General features: G+C 39.1%; 1 protein-coding gene across 6 annotated transcripts in view; it reads right to left on the bottom strand.

Moving 5' to 3' along the window:
• chchd3a (coiled-coil-helix-coiled-coil-helix domain containing 3a) overlaps positions 1-19,371 on the bottom strand; it is a 95,048-nt gene that overhangs the window by 27,549 nt on the left and 48,128 nt on the right. For 4 of the 6 annotated variants that reach the window (XM_067427022.1, XM_067427024.1, XM_067427025.1 and 1 more), the window contains 2 exons: positions 3,899-3,913; positions 344-427 (listed from right to left, as the gene is read on the bottom strand). In XM_067427022.1, the coding sequence (XP_067283123.1) occupies positions 344-427; positions 3,899-3,913 (99 nt within the window). The remainder of the gene's footprint in view (positions 1-343; positions 428-3,898; positions 3,914-19,371) is intronic. The other 2 variants (XM_067427023.1, XM_067427027.1) reach the window with 1 other exon arrangement.

Genomic DNA, 19,371 nt, shown 5'->3' with positions numbered 1-19,371 from the left:
TGAGGTATATGCCTCCCATCCCAGAGGCTCAGAGGAGGATCTGACCATGAGCTGCAGGAGGGTGTCAGTTTGAGGACACAACAAATGAGTGAACAAGGTTGCCGAGGGGCCTCGGCAGCACATTACAGTTCAAGACAACCTGCCTCACCATGGTATTGTAAAGCAAGACAGCCTGTCTCACCTCTGCCTCTATAGCTCAGGACAGCTGCACCGCACATTAGAGAGTTACGGCTATCGAGAATTGAGGTTATCACATCATGTTAGGGATAATGTAGTGCTTTAGCGTTCATCACTATATATTCAGGAACTGCGGATAATGTAACTGCAAATGTATAGGTCATACCCTTTCCTTCAGCTTGGCCACTTGCTCTCTGTAGAAGGCGTCCTGCTTCCGGAGCTCTTTGTCTCTCTCCTCCAGCTGTCTAGCCTGTGGAGAACACATATATATATATACACACAATTGGATTCAATACATTTTCAGTACACTATAGAGAGAAAAAAAAAAAACTCTGATGCTAGAGTTTCTAGCATCAGTAGACAACAAAAAGAGATACTTAGCATGATGTTCACGCTGCTCTTAGTAAAGCACCAAAAATGTTACATAAAAATAACAAAACAATTGACTATATTCTTCTGAAGTAATTTGATAGCTTTATATGAAGAATAGAATAAATGTAATAAATATTATAATAAATGGTATATATCTTGCACCTTTCTTATACTCAAAAGGGCTGGAAACATAATTCGTAAAAATACAATGCATGGTACATAAATACTAACAGAAATAATATTCATGAGGTAATGAGTAATAAGCGCAACAAGGCTCGAGAGCAGTGGAGCTTTTATTATGCCTCAGACGAACGCTTTGCTTCTTCCGGTTATGCATATTATGGGGTAACATGGTGCTGTTGTATCATATTAGACACATTTGAGTTGAGGGCACCTTAAGCATTTGAAAAATCTAACCCTATAAAATAACAAAGTGCCAAAACGAGGGAGAAACGCGGAAGAACATTTAAAACGTCTAAGGATATTTTCAATACACTACAGCCTCTAAAAAATTACACGTCAGTTTAACAGAATAAAGCAGTTACTTTTTTACCCAGTCTCCTTTGAAATGTCAGTCTATTTTTTAACTAGAATAATCCACTGTCATCGCGGTCGTGATCAGACATATGACTGTAGTATCAGTGTCCTTGTTTGCACATATACTTAATTTGAAGAAGACTTGATGAAATATGTGCACATATACGCTGCCGGTTCATGTTTACAGCTCTAGAGTATATGAAATATGTCCATAAAAAACTTAAATGTGCTCGCTCCGGTCTGATATGATCTGGTGAGCGTTGTTAATCTCATCGTGGCTTTCCGCACAGAAACCGCTCTCATGCGCATGCCACATGTTGTTTGAATTCTCCGCTGTACTAAATCAAGGGCTGAAACCGGAATCGCCCCTTATAATCACCATGTCCTACGTTATCCACTAATACAATTCACTTAAAGGAGTGAATGAAAATGAGTGTGAAATCGGACAGCTGCTGTGTGTACATTGGCTGTACACTCGTCAATGTGGGATTGAATGAGTGCACTCAATAGTGTCCACTATGTTTTCGGATAATGCCCTATTTGAGGGGTAATTTTGGATTCAGCCATAGGCTGTAATGTGATCTCAGCTGTGTCCTGACTAAAGTGCAAAAGTGAAATGGGACCCCTATCAAACAGTGTCGCACTGCACCGCGTTCCGAACGTTGTTTAAGCAACATATACCAGTATTGCAATATCATCAAAATTCATATCATAAAAATAAACACCAGTATTCCTATGAACCGGTATAGCACCCAGCACTATCTGTGCTTTCGCTCGACGGCTACTATGACACACTTGCACACTACAGTAAGCTAGATCGATATTAGTCATGGTAAAACATGGTACTCATTGTAAATCAAGAAAACGAGATTTAAACAATAAGACTGTGTTGAGCTATAAAACAATGATTCGTTTTCAGTCGATGAATGTATCCAAACTCACCTGTCTAATAAAACATAATGTATTAAAGTGTCTTTCATGTTTCCATTGCTTCTACAAAATAAAACTGGGAATCAAATGTAATGCACACGATGTCAGTGATATCCTAGTTAAATTTCTTATTTCTCTGGATTTAAAAATTCTTGGAAACATTTGGGATAAATATTTTGTATTTAAATTAAAAAATATTACATATTGTGCCTTTATATCTTGGTCTTTTCCTCACACACACAAAAAAAAACAAACAATTATATTGCATATTACAGCACTTCAGTCACATGGAGCACTATTATTTTTAGCCTAATAGACTTTTGTCACCATTTACTTTTATTGTTTGTAAAAAACTATTTCTCCTTTTGTGCTTCATGGATGTTTTGTAACAACATAAGCATGAGTAAATGATGATAATATACATTTCGATGGGAGCTATTAACATAACTTGAGTATATTACTTCAGGCCCAAACATAACTAACCTGAGTCCTTACACATAGCAGCAGAGTAGATATTCTCTATCCTGAAAAGAGTCATTACGGCCTCAGGTTGCTGGCATTGTGAGAGATGACAAAGACCTTTGATTATTCCAAGGGCATCCGTTCATGACATGGTTCATGTGGGAATGTTCACTGGAAGCATCTTTGTGTGTTTGAGGCTTGGTGTGTGTGAATGCAAGAGACAAAGCGATAACATCAGCAGTGGAAGAATAAAGAATCTTTATGGCCTTATCCGTGATTCTCTGTCCTATCTTACATGCCTCCCCCCCCTCTGTCACTCCTGACCTTCAGCTACTGGAAGTGACCCTCACTCATTTATAACACAGCGGGAGAGGAGATACTGTATGCTGACAGCCATGGGTAACACTTTACTTTACAGTTAAATTCTTGCTATTAACTAGTTGCCTATTAGCATGCATATTACCAGGATATTGGCCGTATATTAGCACTTATAAAGCACATATTAATGCCTTATTCTGCATGACCTTATCCTAACCAACACCTAAACTTAAATGCTACAAAAACTACTTTACGAACTATCATAAGCAGTAAATTAGGAGTATATAAAGTCATTGTTAAAAGTGAATATGTGTTCCCCATACTAAAGTGTTACTCAGCCATGTTTACTCATTTTCATTTAAATATGTATTGCCCTTTGTGTCTTCAATTTGTGCCTTTCAATTTTCAAAATTTTTGAAAACTGTTTTTTGATTGTGTTTCTAATTTTTCCCAGTTTAGTTTAGCCCTAAAGTAATTGTAGTTGCGCTGTTGCCTATTCTTAAAAAAATAAAACACTGGAAGAAAATTAACAATTAAAAAAAAAAAAAAAAAATTCAACAAGAACAAAAAAATAGTTTTTACTTAAAATATAAAAATGATACACATTTGTTGCTAGAAAATTTGATAAATCAACAAGAACCTATTTTTTTTAACTTAAAATATAAAAATGATACATATGGAGGTGCAGGTGGGTTTTCTAATAAATAATAATTTTTATATATTTTCAAAAATAAATACATTTGATGTTGGATTTCAACGAACATATAGCAGCATGGATGCAGCATGCAAAGTTCTCCGTTTGAGCAATTCACAATCATCCATGATTAATTTATTTTGTAAAGAATAGTATTCCATTGCAGATTTAAATAATGTGGCTCCACATATGAACAACGAAACAAAGAAAGAAAAATAATTTATGTGCTGTGTACAAACACAATGGCAAGAAGATGACATTGAATGAAAGAAAAATGATGATTAAAAAAATTTCAGCAGTAAATCACAAAGACAGAGAGAGGTATAGTCTATTTAAGCATGCAGTACTGCAGCAGGAAGCAGGTTGAGAAAGATATGGGATGTATAAATCAAATCTCTTGTGCCTTACCTTTCTCTCCATCTGCTGGAGTGAGGGAGCAGAACGAAAAGGACATAGAGAAAGAGAGAGAGAACAGCAATTTAACTACAAAGTTCCTATAATAATTACATTCAGTATTCAAAGGCTGAAGCGCGCACACACACAGACTGTCCCTGTACTACAGAAACACCCCACTGCTTCACACTGCAGAGACGGCAAACACTGTCGCAAGGTGAGAAAGAGCTCTTCACAACAAATCTCATCTAAAATCTAAACCCTGACAATCTGATCTAATCTAAATCTAATCAGATCTCCATCAGAGCTTAACTCCAGCGCTCATGGAGGCCAGTGCCGCTGATGAACTTCTCACTGACTTCTACATGTATAAACCCACACAGGTATGCTGTGATTTCTAGGTCACTAAGAAGTTTTAATACTCTCAAGGAAAATTACACGGTTTCATCTTCTCAAACAGGTACATGCAAATTTCTCATTCTTTTAGTAATAGGAATAGTAATCTAAACATGTGACATTATTGAATCTACATTTTCTAAAGAAAACTGTTGCTTGTTCTTTGGTTGGCCATTGTCAGGGCATTGCTCAGAGGTTGCAAATGTATTTTTGTTGCTAGGTTTTCAAGTTGGTAGCTTGCTTTTCTGATATTAGGTTCTCTAAATGTGTTTTGGTTCCGTCCTTGAATGTAAGTCTACAGGATTTTTCCCCACACGTGTTTTGGCTTGCTCTTATAAACTACTCATATCTAATGGCTTAAAAATGTAATAGCACACCGCTCTTGAATCATACATGCTACTTTCTTCTTTCTTACTGACTCAGTTTAGTATTTGCCAACTGAATTAGTAATTCTTTCCTTAGCAAACATTGCTAATTTAACATTTTCATCCTCTTACCCGGGTTTTTAAAACTTAAGAAATAAAAATATTTTTTAAAATATATAATATTTAAAAAATGTAGAGTGGCTTATATCAAGAGGGATTTGGGGTTGGACAGTGGCCATAACATAACAGCATGAAGTCCAAATGTGTTGTGTTTGTTAAAACAATTTCAAAATAGCCATCTGGCTATTGAATAGCAAAATAGCCTATGTATGAGGCCTAAGTGTCACATTGAGACCAACAAGCAGCATTAAGAAAATCAAGCAGATCAATTTTGACTATACATTTTGGGTAGGTATTAAGCTGCCCATGACATGCGTGTGGATGTGTGTGAAACAAAGTAATTAAGCAAAATACAACTGCAGTTTAATCAAGTCCCACACCTACAGCAGTGAAGACGGACAAACTGCTCTCCAAAATCACCCACAGCCCTCGACAGAAGCGGTCCAACCCTCTGGCAGAACAAATCTGACCTCTGCAATGTTCCCCTCCGGCACTCGCACACAAACACAGACACATTCAAGTCTGTGAGCCAATAGAGGCCCTTGCGTGGGCGAGAAGCATTGTGGGTAATCAGTCAAGGAGACATTACGGCTCCAAATTTTCAATGAAAAAAAAAAAAAATGCAGCAACCACCACTGACCTTCAGCCTGAAACACACACACATACACGCACACACACACGGAGCAGCTGCATTCACAGACCAGTAGGCAAAAGCAGTGAAAGCGTATCAAATGAGCAATTAAAGGACAGGGATGTACTGCCACCAATGTGCACGCAGGGATTTTCCCTCTCATTCAATGCATCATGGGGGCATATGGCAGCCCTCAGTCGCTCAGTCACACAGGCTGTCAGGATTATTTCCATCACATCACACTCATTCAGTCTCCTGCAGGTCATATAATCCCATTACACTGCTAACAAAGGTCCCTGAGTCACATGACCAATCGTTTGCCATTATCCCACTAATGAAGAACAGGGAGTGGGATGGGAGGCTGAGAAATGAAAGTGAAACTACAAACACTAAGAACAAGAAATGGGGAGGATGGGAGGGAGGACAATGAAAGTGATTTATCACACAAGAAGTCACACCTCTCATGACATGTGTCTGGATATGAGAGAGAGAATAAATTAATTCATTCATTAATGTATTTATTTTATTGTAATTTGTTGCCACAGAATACTGGAGAAGAAGAACAATGGTTTTGGACCCACACACACACACACACACACACACACACACACACACACACACACACACACACACACACACACACACACACACACACACACACACACAAACCTATCAGGCATAACATTACGACCACTAACAGGTAAAGTCAATTACACTGATTATCTCTTTATCACGGCACCTGTTAGTAGGTGGAATATATTTGGCAGTAAGTGAAAATTTTGTCCTTTGAGTAGGCCTGTCACAATAACATTTTTGCTGGACGAAAAATTGGCCAAGAAATTATTGCGATAAACGATAATTTTGTCTTTCTGAGACATTTTCATCTAAAATAATGGTAATGGCATAATAATGCAGGTACACTTTTTCCAAATATCGTACATTTTTTTAACTTTGCGTGCAGGTCCGCAACTGAGGAAGCACGAGTTCTGTGTGAATCTGGCCAAGCATCTCATCACGCCGGCACCCAGTCTGCGCGTCGAGTATAAACACCTCCCAAACGGACGAGGCGCACAGTCAGCGAGCGAGATGCGGAAAACAAACAAGCATGCGAATCGAAATGATCGCGTCTGGAAAAATTAGAGCTCTTTTTTTATTGAGCGATTAATTGATTTATTGACAATCACGACAGGCCTACCTCATAGTTGATGTGTTAGAAGCAGGAAAAATGGGCATAAGGATTTGAGCGAGTTTGACAAGGGCCAAATTGTGATGGCTAGACGAGCATCTTCAAAACTGCAGCTCTTGGGTGTTCCCGGTCTGCAGTGTTCAGTATCTATCAAAAGTGGTCCAAGAATAGAACAGTGGTGAACTGGCGAAACAGTCATGGGCGGCCAAGGCTCATTGATGCGCGTGGGGAGTGGAGGCTGGCCTGTGTGTTTTAATCAAACAGATGAACCACTGTAGCTCAAATTGCTCAAGAAGTTAATGCTGGTTCTAATAGAAAAGGTGTCAGAATACACAGTGCAATCACAGTTTGTTGTGTATGGGGCTGCATAGCCGCAGACCAGTCAGGGTGCCCATGCTGACCCCTGTCCACTGCCGAAAGCAGCAACAGTGATATATGTAAGCATCAGAACTGGATCACGGAGCAATGGAAGAAGGTGGCTTGGTCTGAAGAATCACATTTTCTTTTACATCACATGGATAGTTTGAGAAACACAACAACAAGTTGACTTGGCTTTCAAATTCCCCCAATCTCAATCCAATCGAGCATCTGTGGGATGTGCTGAACAAACAAGTCCAATTTTTGAACACCAAATAGACATTGCTGATTTGTGAATGTGAGAAGATGTGCTCTAAGTGCTCATCTGACTTGTGTCAATAATTCAGAACAAGTTTGCCTAGTTTTGATAAAATGTATTATTTCTAGAGTGAAGGAAGTTCTGAGGGCTGAAAGTGACTTGATTTCAGAGTACATCCATTTCAAAAAGTCAAGGAAAATTGGATTTCTCATTATATGACCCATTTAAAAAAACTGCCATCCTAAGACAATATTTGTGTTGTGTTGTTTCCCACTCACACCCATTATAAAAATAAATAAAAATAAAAGAATATTATGGCTTATTTTCAATCTAATGTCTTTTCACAGTGCCAGCCATAAGTGCGTCAACAAAAATGAAATAACTGTAAATGCATTCCAATTCGTTTATGCACAATATGAGCCAGACACCCAGTGTGCCTCAGATAGACATTAAGTTGACTATAATCTAAACTATTCCTTTAAAAACACAACCAGACACTATCAACAAAGGAATCTTTTGTGAGATGAGCAATAAAAACAGATGCCCAGTGACATTTATCATGCCGTATCCGCTAAGCGAGAATTCAGTGTGGCTCAAAGCAACAGATGGGCCGCATTTCCTCCAGCTCTCGAACTCCCCAAAAAAACTTAGACAGATAAATACGTCAAAAACTTTGTATTAATTGCTAGCTCGCCTCTTCCCACACAATCTCCGCTCTCGCACGGCAGGATGACTTCTGCATCAGCGCAGCAGACCCCGTGGTCAAATTAAACGGGTCGTTTAGAAGGAAAAGTGTCTTGCTGAATATCAATTAGCTGCAGCTGAATAATTAAGAGCAATGTTTTTAATTAGCCAAGTGCTGCAGAGTTTGAGCTCACGCAGAACGTATTGACATAACAGGTAAAGGCATGTGCTGCGTCAGGGAGATATTTTTAAATATTCCTCATTCTTCATTTTTCATTTTTCCATCCCTCTACCTCCATTCCAGCTCCTCATTGCACCTGCTTTGTCATCTGCTTTCCGACGCAATGTACAATAACGTTTAGGCAGCTCAAGTTGGGTCTGAAAGGTTTGTGCATTGCCTCGTCTTAATGAAGCATAAAAAACACTGGCAACCATAGCCCGCAGAGACCCACACAAATGACAACAAATCAAAGCTCTTTGTTAAAAATGTTGCCGCATTCACCATGACCTTCGACGGCCAAACCGAACAAGGTCAGAATTACTCAGGACCCGGCATCCATCACCAGGAACTCAGTTGCCAGAACAAACTCAAAGTGTGCCAGGAGTTCACCCGTCCAGCAGGCACATGTCAAAGGCCAAATGTCGGTCACAGCCAGCCTGTTCAGATCTAATTGGCACTGAGAACAATGAGAAAAAAAGTGATAATGAGAGAGTGTAAATGTGTCTGTCGTAGGAAAAAGATGTGCGATTGTCTGAGAAGGCAAGTGTGGTTGGAAACCGAGAGCTCAAGTTTAAGAAAGGCTTCTAATAAATATCATGATTAATATCCCGTCATACTGTTTCGATGCTGATAAAACCTCAACGTACCTTTAACAAGGTCGATTTATGCATGACAACATGCAAATAAGGTAGTCCTTGAAGATTTCACATGGTTTTAAACAAACTATCTCCCTCACACGGGACAATCCATCTCCCCCATGAGATTGCATCCTGCAAAAAGGTGTCTGGAAAATCAGTGTATTACCCAGCAGTCTGTGCTGCTATGACAGAAAGGGTCAGCGGGTAATTGAGAGGGATGCTGAACAGAGGTCAGAGGCCATTCTTGCGTAGGCAGGAGGAGTTGACGGCCCCCTGTGTAGGACTGGACATGTCCTCTACTGAGACAAGGGGAAAAAAAATGAACTGTCCTGCCAGTGTCTGGGCCTCATTTTCTGTGAGCAAAGATCAAATTAGCAGTGAACCAGAAGGCCTGTCCTTTACTATTAAAGAGATCAGATACAAAGATTTCCCAATCACACTTGGTGCCCTGGATCCAGACCCCCACTGTAGGAATGACCTGGTACTCTGACACCACGATCGATCCAGTGCCCTAAACACACAAGCATGCACACGCTCCTCTGTCCACCTGTCAAGAAGCATCTCCATCCAATCCATATGATTTGACAAAGTCACCAGATATGCTCATAGACCAATATATCAAATACCGATATATATATTGAAATGTTGTGTATTCTAACTGCCAACTGCCCATTTACTTCTGGTTTAAAACACATATATTTAACCAAACAAGCCACTTTGAGTAGGTTACATATTTCTTAAAATTAAATTAAATACATACATTAATTAATGAGGCCAAAATTAGTTTTGTCCCCCTCCTCACGTGACAAATCCATTCAATTTTTATATGTATAAATAAACAGAATATTTGTGTTTATTTATTAGGGGCCAAGCACCGAAGGTGCGGAGGCACCTATTGAAATTGTTAGTGTTCCTATTATTAGGGGCCAAGCACCGAAGGTGCGGAGGCACCTATTGAAATCGTTAGTGTTCCTATTATTATTATTCTGCTTCTTCTTCTTCTTCTTCTTCCGCCATAGGAGTCTCTGGCAGCCCATAGAACCGTATGGTAAAAAGTTGTGAAATTTGGCACACTCATAGAGGCCAGTCTGAGCTGTCACTATAGCAAATTTGGTGCCTCTAACTCAATCTCTCTAGCGCCACCACCTGTCCAAAGTTTCACTCATATTTATGCTTATAACTTTTGACCCCTAAGGGCTAGAAACAAAATTCTTTTTTCATCGGATTCCTTGGCTCAAGCCGATTCGATTTCACCCTATGATGTCATTTTCCGGTATGCAAATTTTCCCGCCATTTTGAATTTTCTGAAAAACCTACTTTTTCTAACTCCTCCTAGGCCGTTGCTCCGATTTTCATGAAAATTGAAACAGATCATCTTCATAGCATGCTGACAAAAAGTTATGGAATTTAAGTTGATTCGTCCAATCGTTTTCAATAAACGCACAAACAAATTTTACGTAGAGGTTGCAAAAACACACTAAAGGCTATATCTCCACAACGCTTTATCGTATTCAAACCAAACTTGGTACATGTCATCACAAGCATGACCTGAAGCAACATGCAGCGTTTCGGCGCAGCGCCACCTACTGGTCCGGAGATACGAAAAATGCATATTTTGGCTTATAACTTCTGAACCGTTTATCCAAAAATCATAAAATTGGTCTCATTAGATTCAGGGCGTCATGCCGAGTCGACTGATATCCAATTTTACCATGTCGGCCATTTTGGATGTCGGCCATTTTGAATTATGTGCAAAAATGCTGTATTTTATGAACGCATGAACGGATTGTTACGAAACTTGGTATGGGTCATCACCACGATGCCCTGAAGTAGCCTGAGAAGTTTCGAAACAGCGCCACCTAGTGGATAATTCTTTTTTTTCAAACGCTTATAACTTTGGGTGTGAGTGAAAAATTTTGATGGGAGTAGCTTTTTTGGGCTCCTGAATCCTTGCCGAGTCCAACGATACAAGACATGCCCAGTTTCGGCATATGGTTTGCGCAGCGTTGTAATTTAGCGCTTAAAAAACATTTGCTGATATCTTCGAAACCGCTAGTCCGATCGAGACGAAACCAGCCTCAGAAGTTCGGAAACATAGGTCGATAGCTATACGTTAATGCCCAAATCTCAAAATATTGATAGTAAGGGGTAGTAAAATCCAATCAAAGTCAGGTGTCAGTCATTTTTTACGTGTTTTTTCATATAAATGTCTATAACTCCAAAACAAAATGAAATATTTTCACCAAACTTGACACACATATGTATGGGCTCACTACGAGGACACATAAAAAAATTGGTGGGATTGTGCCTCTTGGTGGCGCTATAATAAAACAAAACATGAAATTCCCATTGACTTCAATGCAGTATTACGGTTTAAAATGCTAATGCTATAATTTAAGAATGCACTAGTGTATCATTACAAAACTCGGTATGTGTCTTCCGCTCTATGTCCCGAAGATATTCAAAAAGTTTCGGGGCAGCGCCACCTTGTGGTCAAAAGTTGTAATAAAATGTACAAAAATGCTAATAACTTTTGATTAAATTAGCCTATTGTAATGAGACTGGTCATAATACATTCATTGGCTCATGCCGAGAAGATAGATACCAATTTTGCCATATTTTGCAAACATATCTGTGCTCCATCTTGTTATTTGTTAAAAATCTACTTTTTCAAACTCATCCTAGACCGTTTGTCCGATTTTCACCAAAATTGATCCGTATCGTCTTCAGACCATGCTGACAAATAGTTATGGATTTCGGATTGATAGACAAAACAGTTTTCATATACCACTGCAACAGAGTTGAGCCATGATGCAAAAATTACTCTTGAGGCTGTATCTCTGCAATGCTTTGACATATTGACACCAAACTTTGCATGTGTCATTGTCATCTCAATCTGACTAAACCACATCAGTTTCGTAACAGTGACACCTATTGGTCGAAAGTGATAAACCATTAAACCATTATTATTGACTGTATTTAAAATTTGACTGCTATTTTGCCTAAAATCAACTTAATAGGTCCTTAATGGCTCATTGTTGCAGTTGGCTTGAGACTTCCAGCCATGCTGGCATGTCTTGTCTTCTTCTTTGCGCTTGGCCCCGATAATGGCTGCTTGCAGCTATATTTATTATTCTGCTTCTTCTTCTTCTTTTTCTTTTTCTTCCGCCATAGGAGTCTCTGGCAGCCCATAGAACCGTATGGTAAAAAGTTGTGAAATTTGGCACACTCATAGAGGCCAGTCTGAGCTGTCACTATAGCAAATTTGGTGCCTCTAACTCAATCCCTCTAGCGCCACCACCTGTCCAAAGTTTCACTCATATTTATGCTTATAACTTTTGACCCCTAAGGGCTAGAAACAAAATTCTTTTTTCATCGGATTCCTTGGCTCAAGCCGATTCGATTTCACCCTATGATGTCATTTTCCGGTATGCAAATTTTCCCGCCATTTTGAATTTTCTGAAAAACCTACTTTTTCGAACTCCTCCTAGGCCGTTGCTCCGATTTTCACGAAAATTGAAACAGATCATCTTCAGAGCATGTTGACAAAAAGTTATGGAATTCAAGTTGATTCGTCCAATCGTTTCCAATAAACGCACAAACAAATTTTACGTGGAGGTTGCAAAAACACACTAAAGGCTATATCTCCGCAACGCTTTATCGTATTCAAACCAACCTTGGTACATGTCATCACAAGCATGACTTGAAGCAACATGCAGCGTTTCGGCGCAGCGCCACCTACCTGTCCGGAGATACGAAAAATGCCTATTTTGGCTTATAACTTCTGAACCGTTTATCCAAAAATCATAAAATTGGTCTCATTAGATTCAGGGCGTCATGCCGAGTCGACTGATATCCAATTTTACCATGTCGGCCATTTTGGATGTCGGCCATTTTGAATTATGTGCAAAAATGCTGTATTTTATGAACGCATGAACAGATTGTTATGAAACTTGGTATGGGTCATCACCACGATGCCCTGAAGTAGCCTGAGAAGTTTCGAAACAGCGCCACCTAGTGGAGAATTTTTTTTTTCAAACGCTTATAACTTTGGGTGTGGTTGACATATTTTGATGGGAGTGTGTTTTTTGGTCTCCTGAATCCTTGCCGACTCCAACGATACCAGACTTGCCAGGTTTCGGCATATGGTTTGCGCAGAGTTGTAATTTAGTGCTTAAAAAACATTTGCTGATATCTTCGAAACCGCTAGTCCGATCGAGACGAAACCAGCCTCAGAAGTTCGGAAACATAGGTCGATAGCTATACGCTAATGCCCAAATCTCAAAATATTGATAGTAAGGGGTAGTAAAATCCAATCAAAGTCAGGTGTCAGTCCTTTTTTACGTGTTTTTTCATATAAATGTCTATAACTCCAAAACAAAATGAGATATTTTCACCAAACTTGACACACATATGTATGGGCTCACTATGAGGACACATAAAAAAATTGGTGGGATTGTGCCTCTTGGTGGCGCTATAATAAAACAAAACATGAAATTCCCATTGACTTCAATGCAGTATTATGGTTTAAAATGCTAATGCTATAATTTAAGAATGCATTAGCGTATCGTTACAAAACTCGGTATGTGTCTTCCGCTCCATGTCCTGAAGATACTCAAAAAGTTTCGGGGTAGCGCCACCTTGTGGTCAAAAGTTGTAATAAAATGTACAGAAATGCGAATAACTTTTGATTAAATTAACCCATTGTAATGAAACTGGTCATAATACAGTCAATGGCTCATGCCGAGAACATGGATACCAATTGTGCCATATTTTGCAAACCTATCTGTCCTCCGTCTTGTTATTTGTTAAAAACCTACTTTTTCAAACTCATCCTAGACCGTTTGTCCGATTTTCACCAAAATTGATCCGTATCGTCTTCAGACCATGCTGACAAATAGTTATGGATTTCGGATTGATAGACAAAACAGTTTTCATATACCACTGCAACAGAGTTGAGCCATGATGCAAAAATTACTCTTGAGGCTGTATCTCTGCAATGCTTTGACATATTGACACCAAACTTTGCATGTGTCATTGTCATCTCAATCTGACTAAACCACATCAGTTTCGTAACAGTGACACCTATTGGTCGAAAGTGATAAACCATTAAACCATTATTATTGACTGTATTTAAAATTTGACTGCTATTTTGCCTAAAATCAACTTAATAGGTCCTTAATGGCTCATTGTTGCAGTTGGCTTGAGACTTCCAGCCATGCTGGCATGTCTTGTCTTCTTCTTTGCGCTTGGCCCCGATAATGGCTGCTTGCAGCTATATTTTGGTAATGTGACTTCAGCATGAACAGCCTGATAACAATTAATTTTTACATTAATTACATGAATCTAATGTGACATTCTGCAAAATTACTTATGCGATGGTGAGGTGTTTATATATTATATGTGTGTGTGTGTGTGTGTGTGTGTGTGTGTGTGTGTGTGTGTGTGTGTGTGTGTGTGTAAAAATAATAATAATAGAATGTAATAAATTAACTAATTATGTTTTTAAAGTATTTATGATTTCAATAATTAACTATATTCATAAATTTTACAATATATACCACCTTTATATATGTTTTAATTGTACAGTTGTAGTCAATTACTTGAATTAAGTTAATTTAAATAAAGTCGATTTTAAAATGAATAATTAATTAATTAATTATATAAAATCAATTTATCAATTTTCCTTTTTCGCAGTCAAGACCATTGTCTGAGCCACAATTAAAATGCTATGTTAACAGACTTACAAAAATGTTGAAAGTAAGCAAAAAAATGTGGCACTTTTCCTGGTGGTGTGAATGTATCCTAATTTTCCGATATGCAAAATGGCTGTATGCGTCATATTGAGGTTTAGAGCCCATGTCACTGTCACTGCCAGGCCAGCTGTCAGTCTACAGGTCAAGCTTGGACCAACCTGATCACACAGTTTGATTAATTGACTGATCAGCAGCCCGAGGTATAAACTGATGGCTGAAGCACTTTTCAGCTTGTGTTATCTCTGCTGAGGCCATATGGGTAAAACCATGGGGAAATCAAATCATCAGTCACGTTCATGGAGAGCGGTCTCTAAGGAGGGCTAAGCCATCTATTACCACCAAGAGAGAACAGCCGAATAAAGAGGAGAGAGACACCCCTGCAGACAGAGAGAAGCAGAGGTAGACAATAGAGCGGAGATCCAGGACAAAGCAAAAGAGCGTTCCACTCTCTAATATCCAACTAGAGGACACACGGAGGGACCTGAAAGGCTGAACAATTGCCTTTGGAATAAAGTTCTACCTCAAGGGAATGAGGGAACAAATAAGAGAGCGAGGGAGAAAGAGAAAGAGACAAAGACAGAGAGAGAGCGGGTCAAGGTAAAAATTGAGATACATAATTGAGAGAAAGAGAAGTGTGGTTGCCCTTCAGACATGCAGTTGACTTTGGATTTCCTGCTGATGGTGACCGCATGACTTTTGTGTGTATGACCTCAGTCAGGCAGTACTGTAATGAGATGGAGCTGTTTACATATTCATGTCCGCTGGGGCCTTCTGGGTAAAGGAGGGCTGCCCTTGGTATCTCTCAGTCAACTTTATTTCTATTGCAGTTCAAGGTGAGCCTTGTTTGACCATTTCTACCTACAGTAACTGACTTTTTTTCCTTTATCACTTGCGATGATCAAAGAGAAAAATTACCTCTGGCCTTAAGCTATCCTAGGTGTATATGACATTGTTCCTACAGACAAATACAATTGGAGTTATATTAAAATATGTCCTGGCTCTACCAAGCTTTCTTGGTAGATAGAAGTAAAATATATTTGGCTGACTGGCTGCGAGAGGCATTATACTTTCTTTGTAATTTGAATACGGAAGGTGGTCCATCGGATTCTAGATATTTTACTTTATAACATGTTAAATATGGTGATTATGGTGAATATGGTAATATGTTGATTCACTATGTTGATTCACTTGATATGTTGATTCACTATGTTCGATGGTGATATGTTGATTCGCCTTTATTAACCCCCCGGAGCCGAGCGGATTACTCTTATAATGGATGGATATCCTTTTTTGGTCTTCAAATTTTGGGCTGCCATTGACTGCCATTATAATGTTTGGATTAGCCAGGATATTTTTTAATATGACTCTGAATGTATTCGTCTAAAATAAAATGTCATATACACCTAGGATGTAAATTATGGGATAATTTTCATTTTTGGGTGTGCTAACACTTTTAAAACTGGGGTGGTCATTTCAAACAAAACCAAGAAAAAAAGTTTTGTTTCTGGAGTTATGCTTAAGTTCAACTGGTAGACCCTTCAAGCTGGTTTGTGGTGATGTAATAGGTAGGTAGCTCTGTAGTAAGTAGCTCTGTTTTGCTGATGTGGAAATCTCCGGTTCATTTGTTCTGTTCTGTCCGTCAAGGTCATGTGCAAGTAAAAACAAACACACTAGAAAGCTGCTTTAAGGTAGAAATTTAAGATGTAGTTGAAAGTGACACTGCTTTTTTATGTGCAAAACTAAACCTGCTGGTTAAAAACAAAATATATTATATAAAGTGGTATATAAATAAACAAAGTGATGCGACTTGACTGAAGTGCAGAATTTCAGAGCTTGTGCAAACATACCCACATCGCTAGGTGCAAGTACTTTCTTAACTGCTGTTTTCTCACCTCTGTCATTTTTGCTTTGTGTTTATATTGTTATTGAGAGGATAGCGAGCAGCACATAATCATCTAAATGTTACTTTTGGCCAGCATCAGTGGGTTACCTAACACTATACCACGGGTATACACTTTGGTTAAAATTAACTCAATTGCATAATTTAGCATACTTTTTTGAGATCAAAAAATATATGACAGACTCCACTGAAGACCACTGAACTTATGTCATAGAAGTTTGGAGTTGAAAATCCTAACACCTAGAAATGCCCTGGAAACCACCCAAAACAACTTAGCCACTGCACAGCAACACACTAAAGCGCTTAGAACTTGTGCTAAGACATATTTCAGAATTTATTTCATGTTATTCTGAGACGTACGTTTTCCCACACATACACACACACACACACAAAGTGGGAAGTTAGAATTTAGATTGTGCTAAAAGATTCTACTGCAGATCTGTGGCCGGTGGCAGGACAATAACTCCCACGTGGCCGCTCTCTCGGTGCTCACATTTGGGCATCTTCCCAATTAAAGGCAGATAAACAGCAGGACTGTGCTCTCACTACACTGAGCAATTATCTTTGTGCCTCAATTCACTGTATAAAGTGTTGTCTTCATTTGCAAAAAAACATGTTTTTTACTATTTTACTAATGCAGATAAGGAAACAAAATGAAACTGAGGCAGCTGGTAGCAGCAAGTGCACAAAGAATGAATCAAGGGTGGATAAAGCCAATGTCAATATGGGCATTAGTGGAAATCTAATTATGGCGTTTGTCCAACTGGAGAAACCTCATGAACTGGTCCATTCACATCCGAGTACAGCCCTTTTCACCCAAAGATGCGTGTTCAATCATGTTTACTATGTAAATTTAGCAAGGGATAATGTACAGTTGGCCGGTCGTTACCACAAAATGAACCCAGATGGGGCGAGCAGCGGTCTTAAATCACACTGAAAGAGTTTATTTTGCTATAATGACCGTCTGAGTGTACATTATACTGCTTATTAATTGTCTACTTACCAAATAAATTAATAAATGAACAGACTTGAAATATTGATTTGAGTTTGACTATTTTATGTGAGAAAAAGAGACTGCAGAGCAGAAAAACAAGAAAAATAAAACACGATTTTAAAAAAGTGAAATATATTTATTGCATAGGATTCTAAAACCGACCAATCAGAATTAAGTATTTCAGCAATCCATGCAATACTGACAACTACAGATACTTTATTCTTAAATGGTACATAACTTATAGAGTAGTATTGTGTCCTTCATATCTCCGAAGAGTCTTTAGTTTTATCATATTTTTTTAAAGACAAATATGCTGTACCGATTATTTTCCAAAAACAGCCAAACTCGCAGAGGCGTGCATAGTCGCGAACGGCACACACTCAAGCACGCACATACACACACACACACGTACGATACATCATGACATTACCCCTGAATAACTTGTTGTTTACATTAAATGCACTTACACAACAATTGCCAACAAAAAAAAGATATTTGATGCAGTTTGATGCAGAACAAACAAATACTCTTGCAAAACCCTGTTGGGGCTCTGGAAAAACAAACTGCATCCACAGTTTCCTTAACGATGGGTTATTTGAGAGGCTGAACAAGGTTATCTTTACCTTATAACCAAAAACACACTTCTTTAGAGAATCCAACTCTTTAACCGTGTAAATTTGTCAGAATGCATGAAACGGTATTAGACTCCCCTTTAATTTCTGTCAATGTTCCACTTTTTTTTCTTTAATTCAGTGTCCTTCACCTCAGTATAAAGTCAAAATACACCTTTGTTCATTGTACTACGCGCAATGCTTCAGGCAAACTTTAATTGCAAATCTACGCCTGTAATGAAGTGTGATAATCAAGGATTAGGGCTGTGGAAAAGGAAAGCCCAGATCATAACAGCTATATCCCCACTTATTTCAGTCTGTCTGGAGCTCTGCCACCTTCGCCAAGAAAGTGATTTTTTTTTTTTTTTTTCATTTTATATAACTGGGGAAGTCAGTCTCAAGATTTAAAATGAGGTCTAAAAATAGCAGTGTTTTCAAATACCTTCTCTCTCTCTAGAGGCACGGCTACATGTAGAAACCCTCCTGTTGCCTTTTGGGCTGTAAATTGACTTCACAAGCTGCTCTGTCAGAAAGCAGCTTTCCTGACACCTGCTGCCATCCATCAATCCAACCCTGCCCAAAGCTCGTGGAAACAGGCGGCCGGCTGAGCCAATTAGCTGCCGGGGTGAGTGCCGGGCACCGGTGCCAACCGGAGACCCAGCCAATTAGGGCCAGTTTCAGAACACTGGCACTGCAGGTGGGCAGCAAAGGCTACAGAACTCAGTGAACAAGGAGGAATCAGCAGGGACCCCAAGCTGACGAGGAGACGAGAGGAAAAACACCGAAAAGCACACACATAAGCAGGATTGTATCATTTTGCAGATTCACTAATAGCTTCCATAGTTGGCACATAGATCCTAGTTTGCATGTACTGCCATGATAAAGCTACACTATATTGATAAAAGTTTTGGTACACCCCCTCAAATAATTGATTTCAGGTGTACAAATCACGTCCATGGCCAAAGGTGTATCAAATCAAGAACCTAGGCATGCATTAGAACTTCTAGCATTACGGCTTCTACAAACATTTGTAACAGAATGGGTTGCTCTCAGGAGCTCAGTGAATTCAAGAGTGGTACCATGATAGGTTGCCACCAGTGCACCAAGTCCATTCGTAAAATTTCCTCACTACTAAATATTCCACGGTCAACTGTTAGTGGTATTAAAGTGGAAGAAATTGGAAAAGAACAACTCAGCCACAAAGTAGTAGGCCATGTAAAAATCACAGAGTGGGGTCAGCACATGCTGAGGTGCACAGTGCGCAGAAGTCGCCCACTTTCTGCAGAGTCAACCGCTTCAGACCTCAAAACTTAATGAGGCCTTCAGATTAGCTCAAGAACAGTGTGTAGAGAGCTTCATGGAACGGGTTTC

Source organism: Pseudorasbora parva, chromosome 20, assembly GCF_024679245.1.
Source record: "Pseudorasbora parva isolate DD20220531a chromosome 20, ASM2467924v1, whole genome shotgun sequence".
NCBI classification, from domain to species: domain Eukaryota; kingdom Metazoa; phylum Chordata; class Actinopteri; order Cypriniformes; family Gobionidae; genus Pseudorasbora; species Pseudorasbora parva.
Note: the sequence above shows the minus strand (reverse complement) of the source record. Positions and strands in the feature narration are given on the sequence as shown.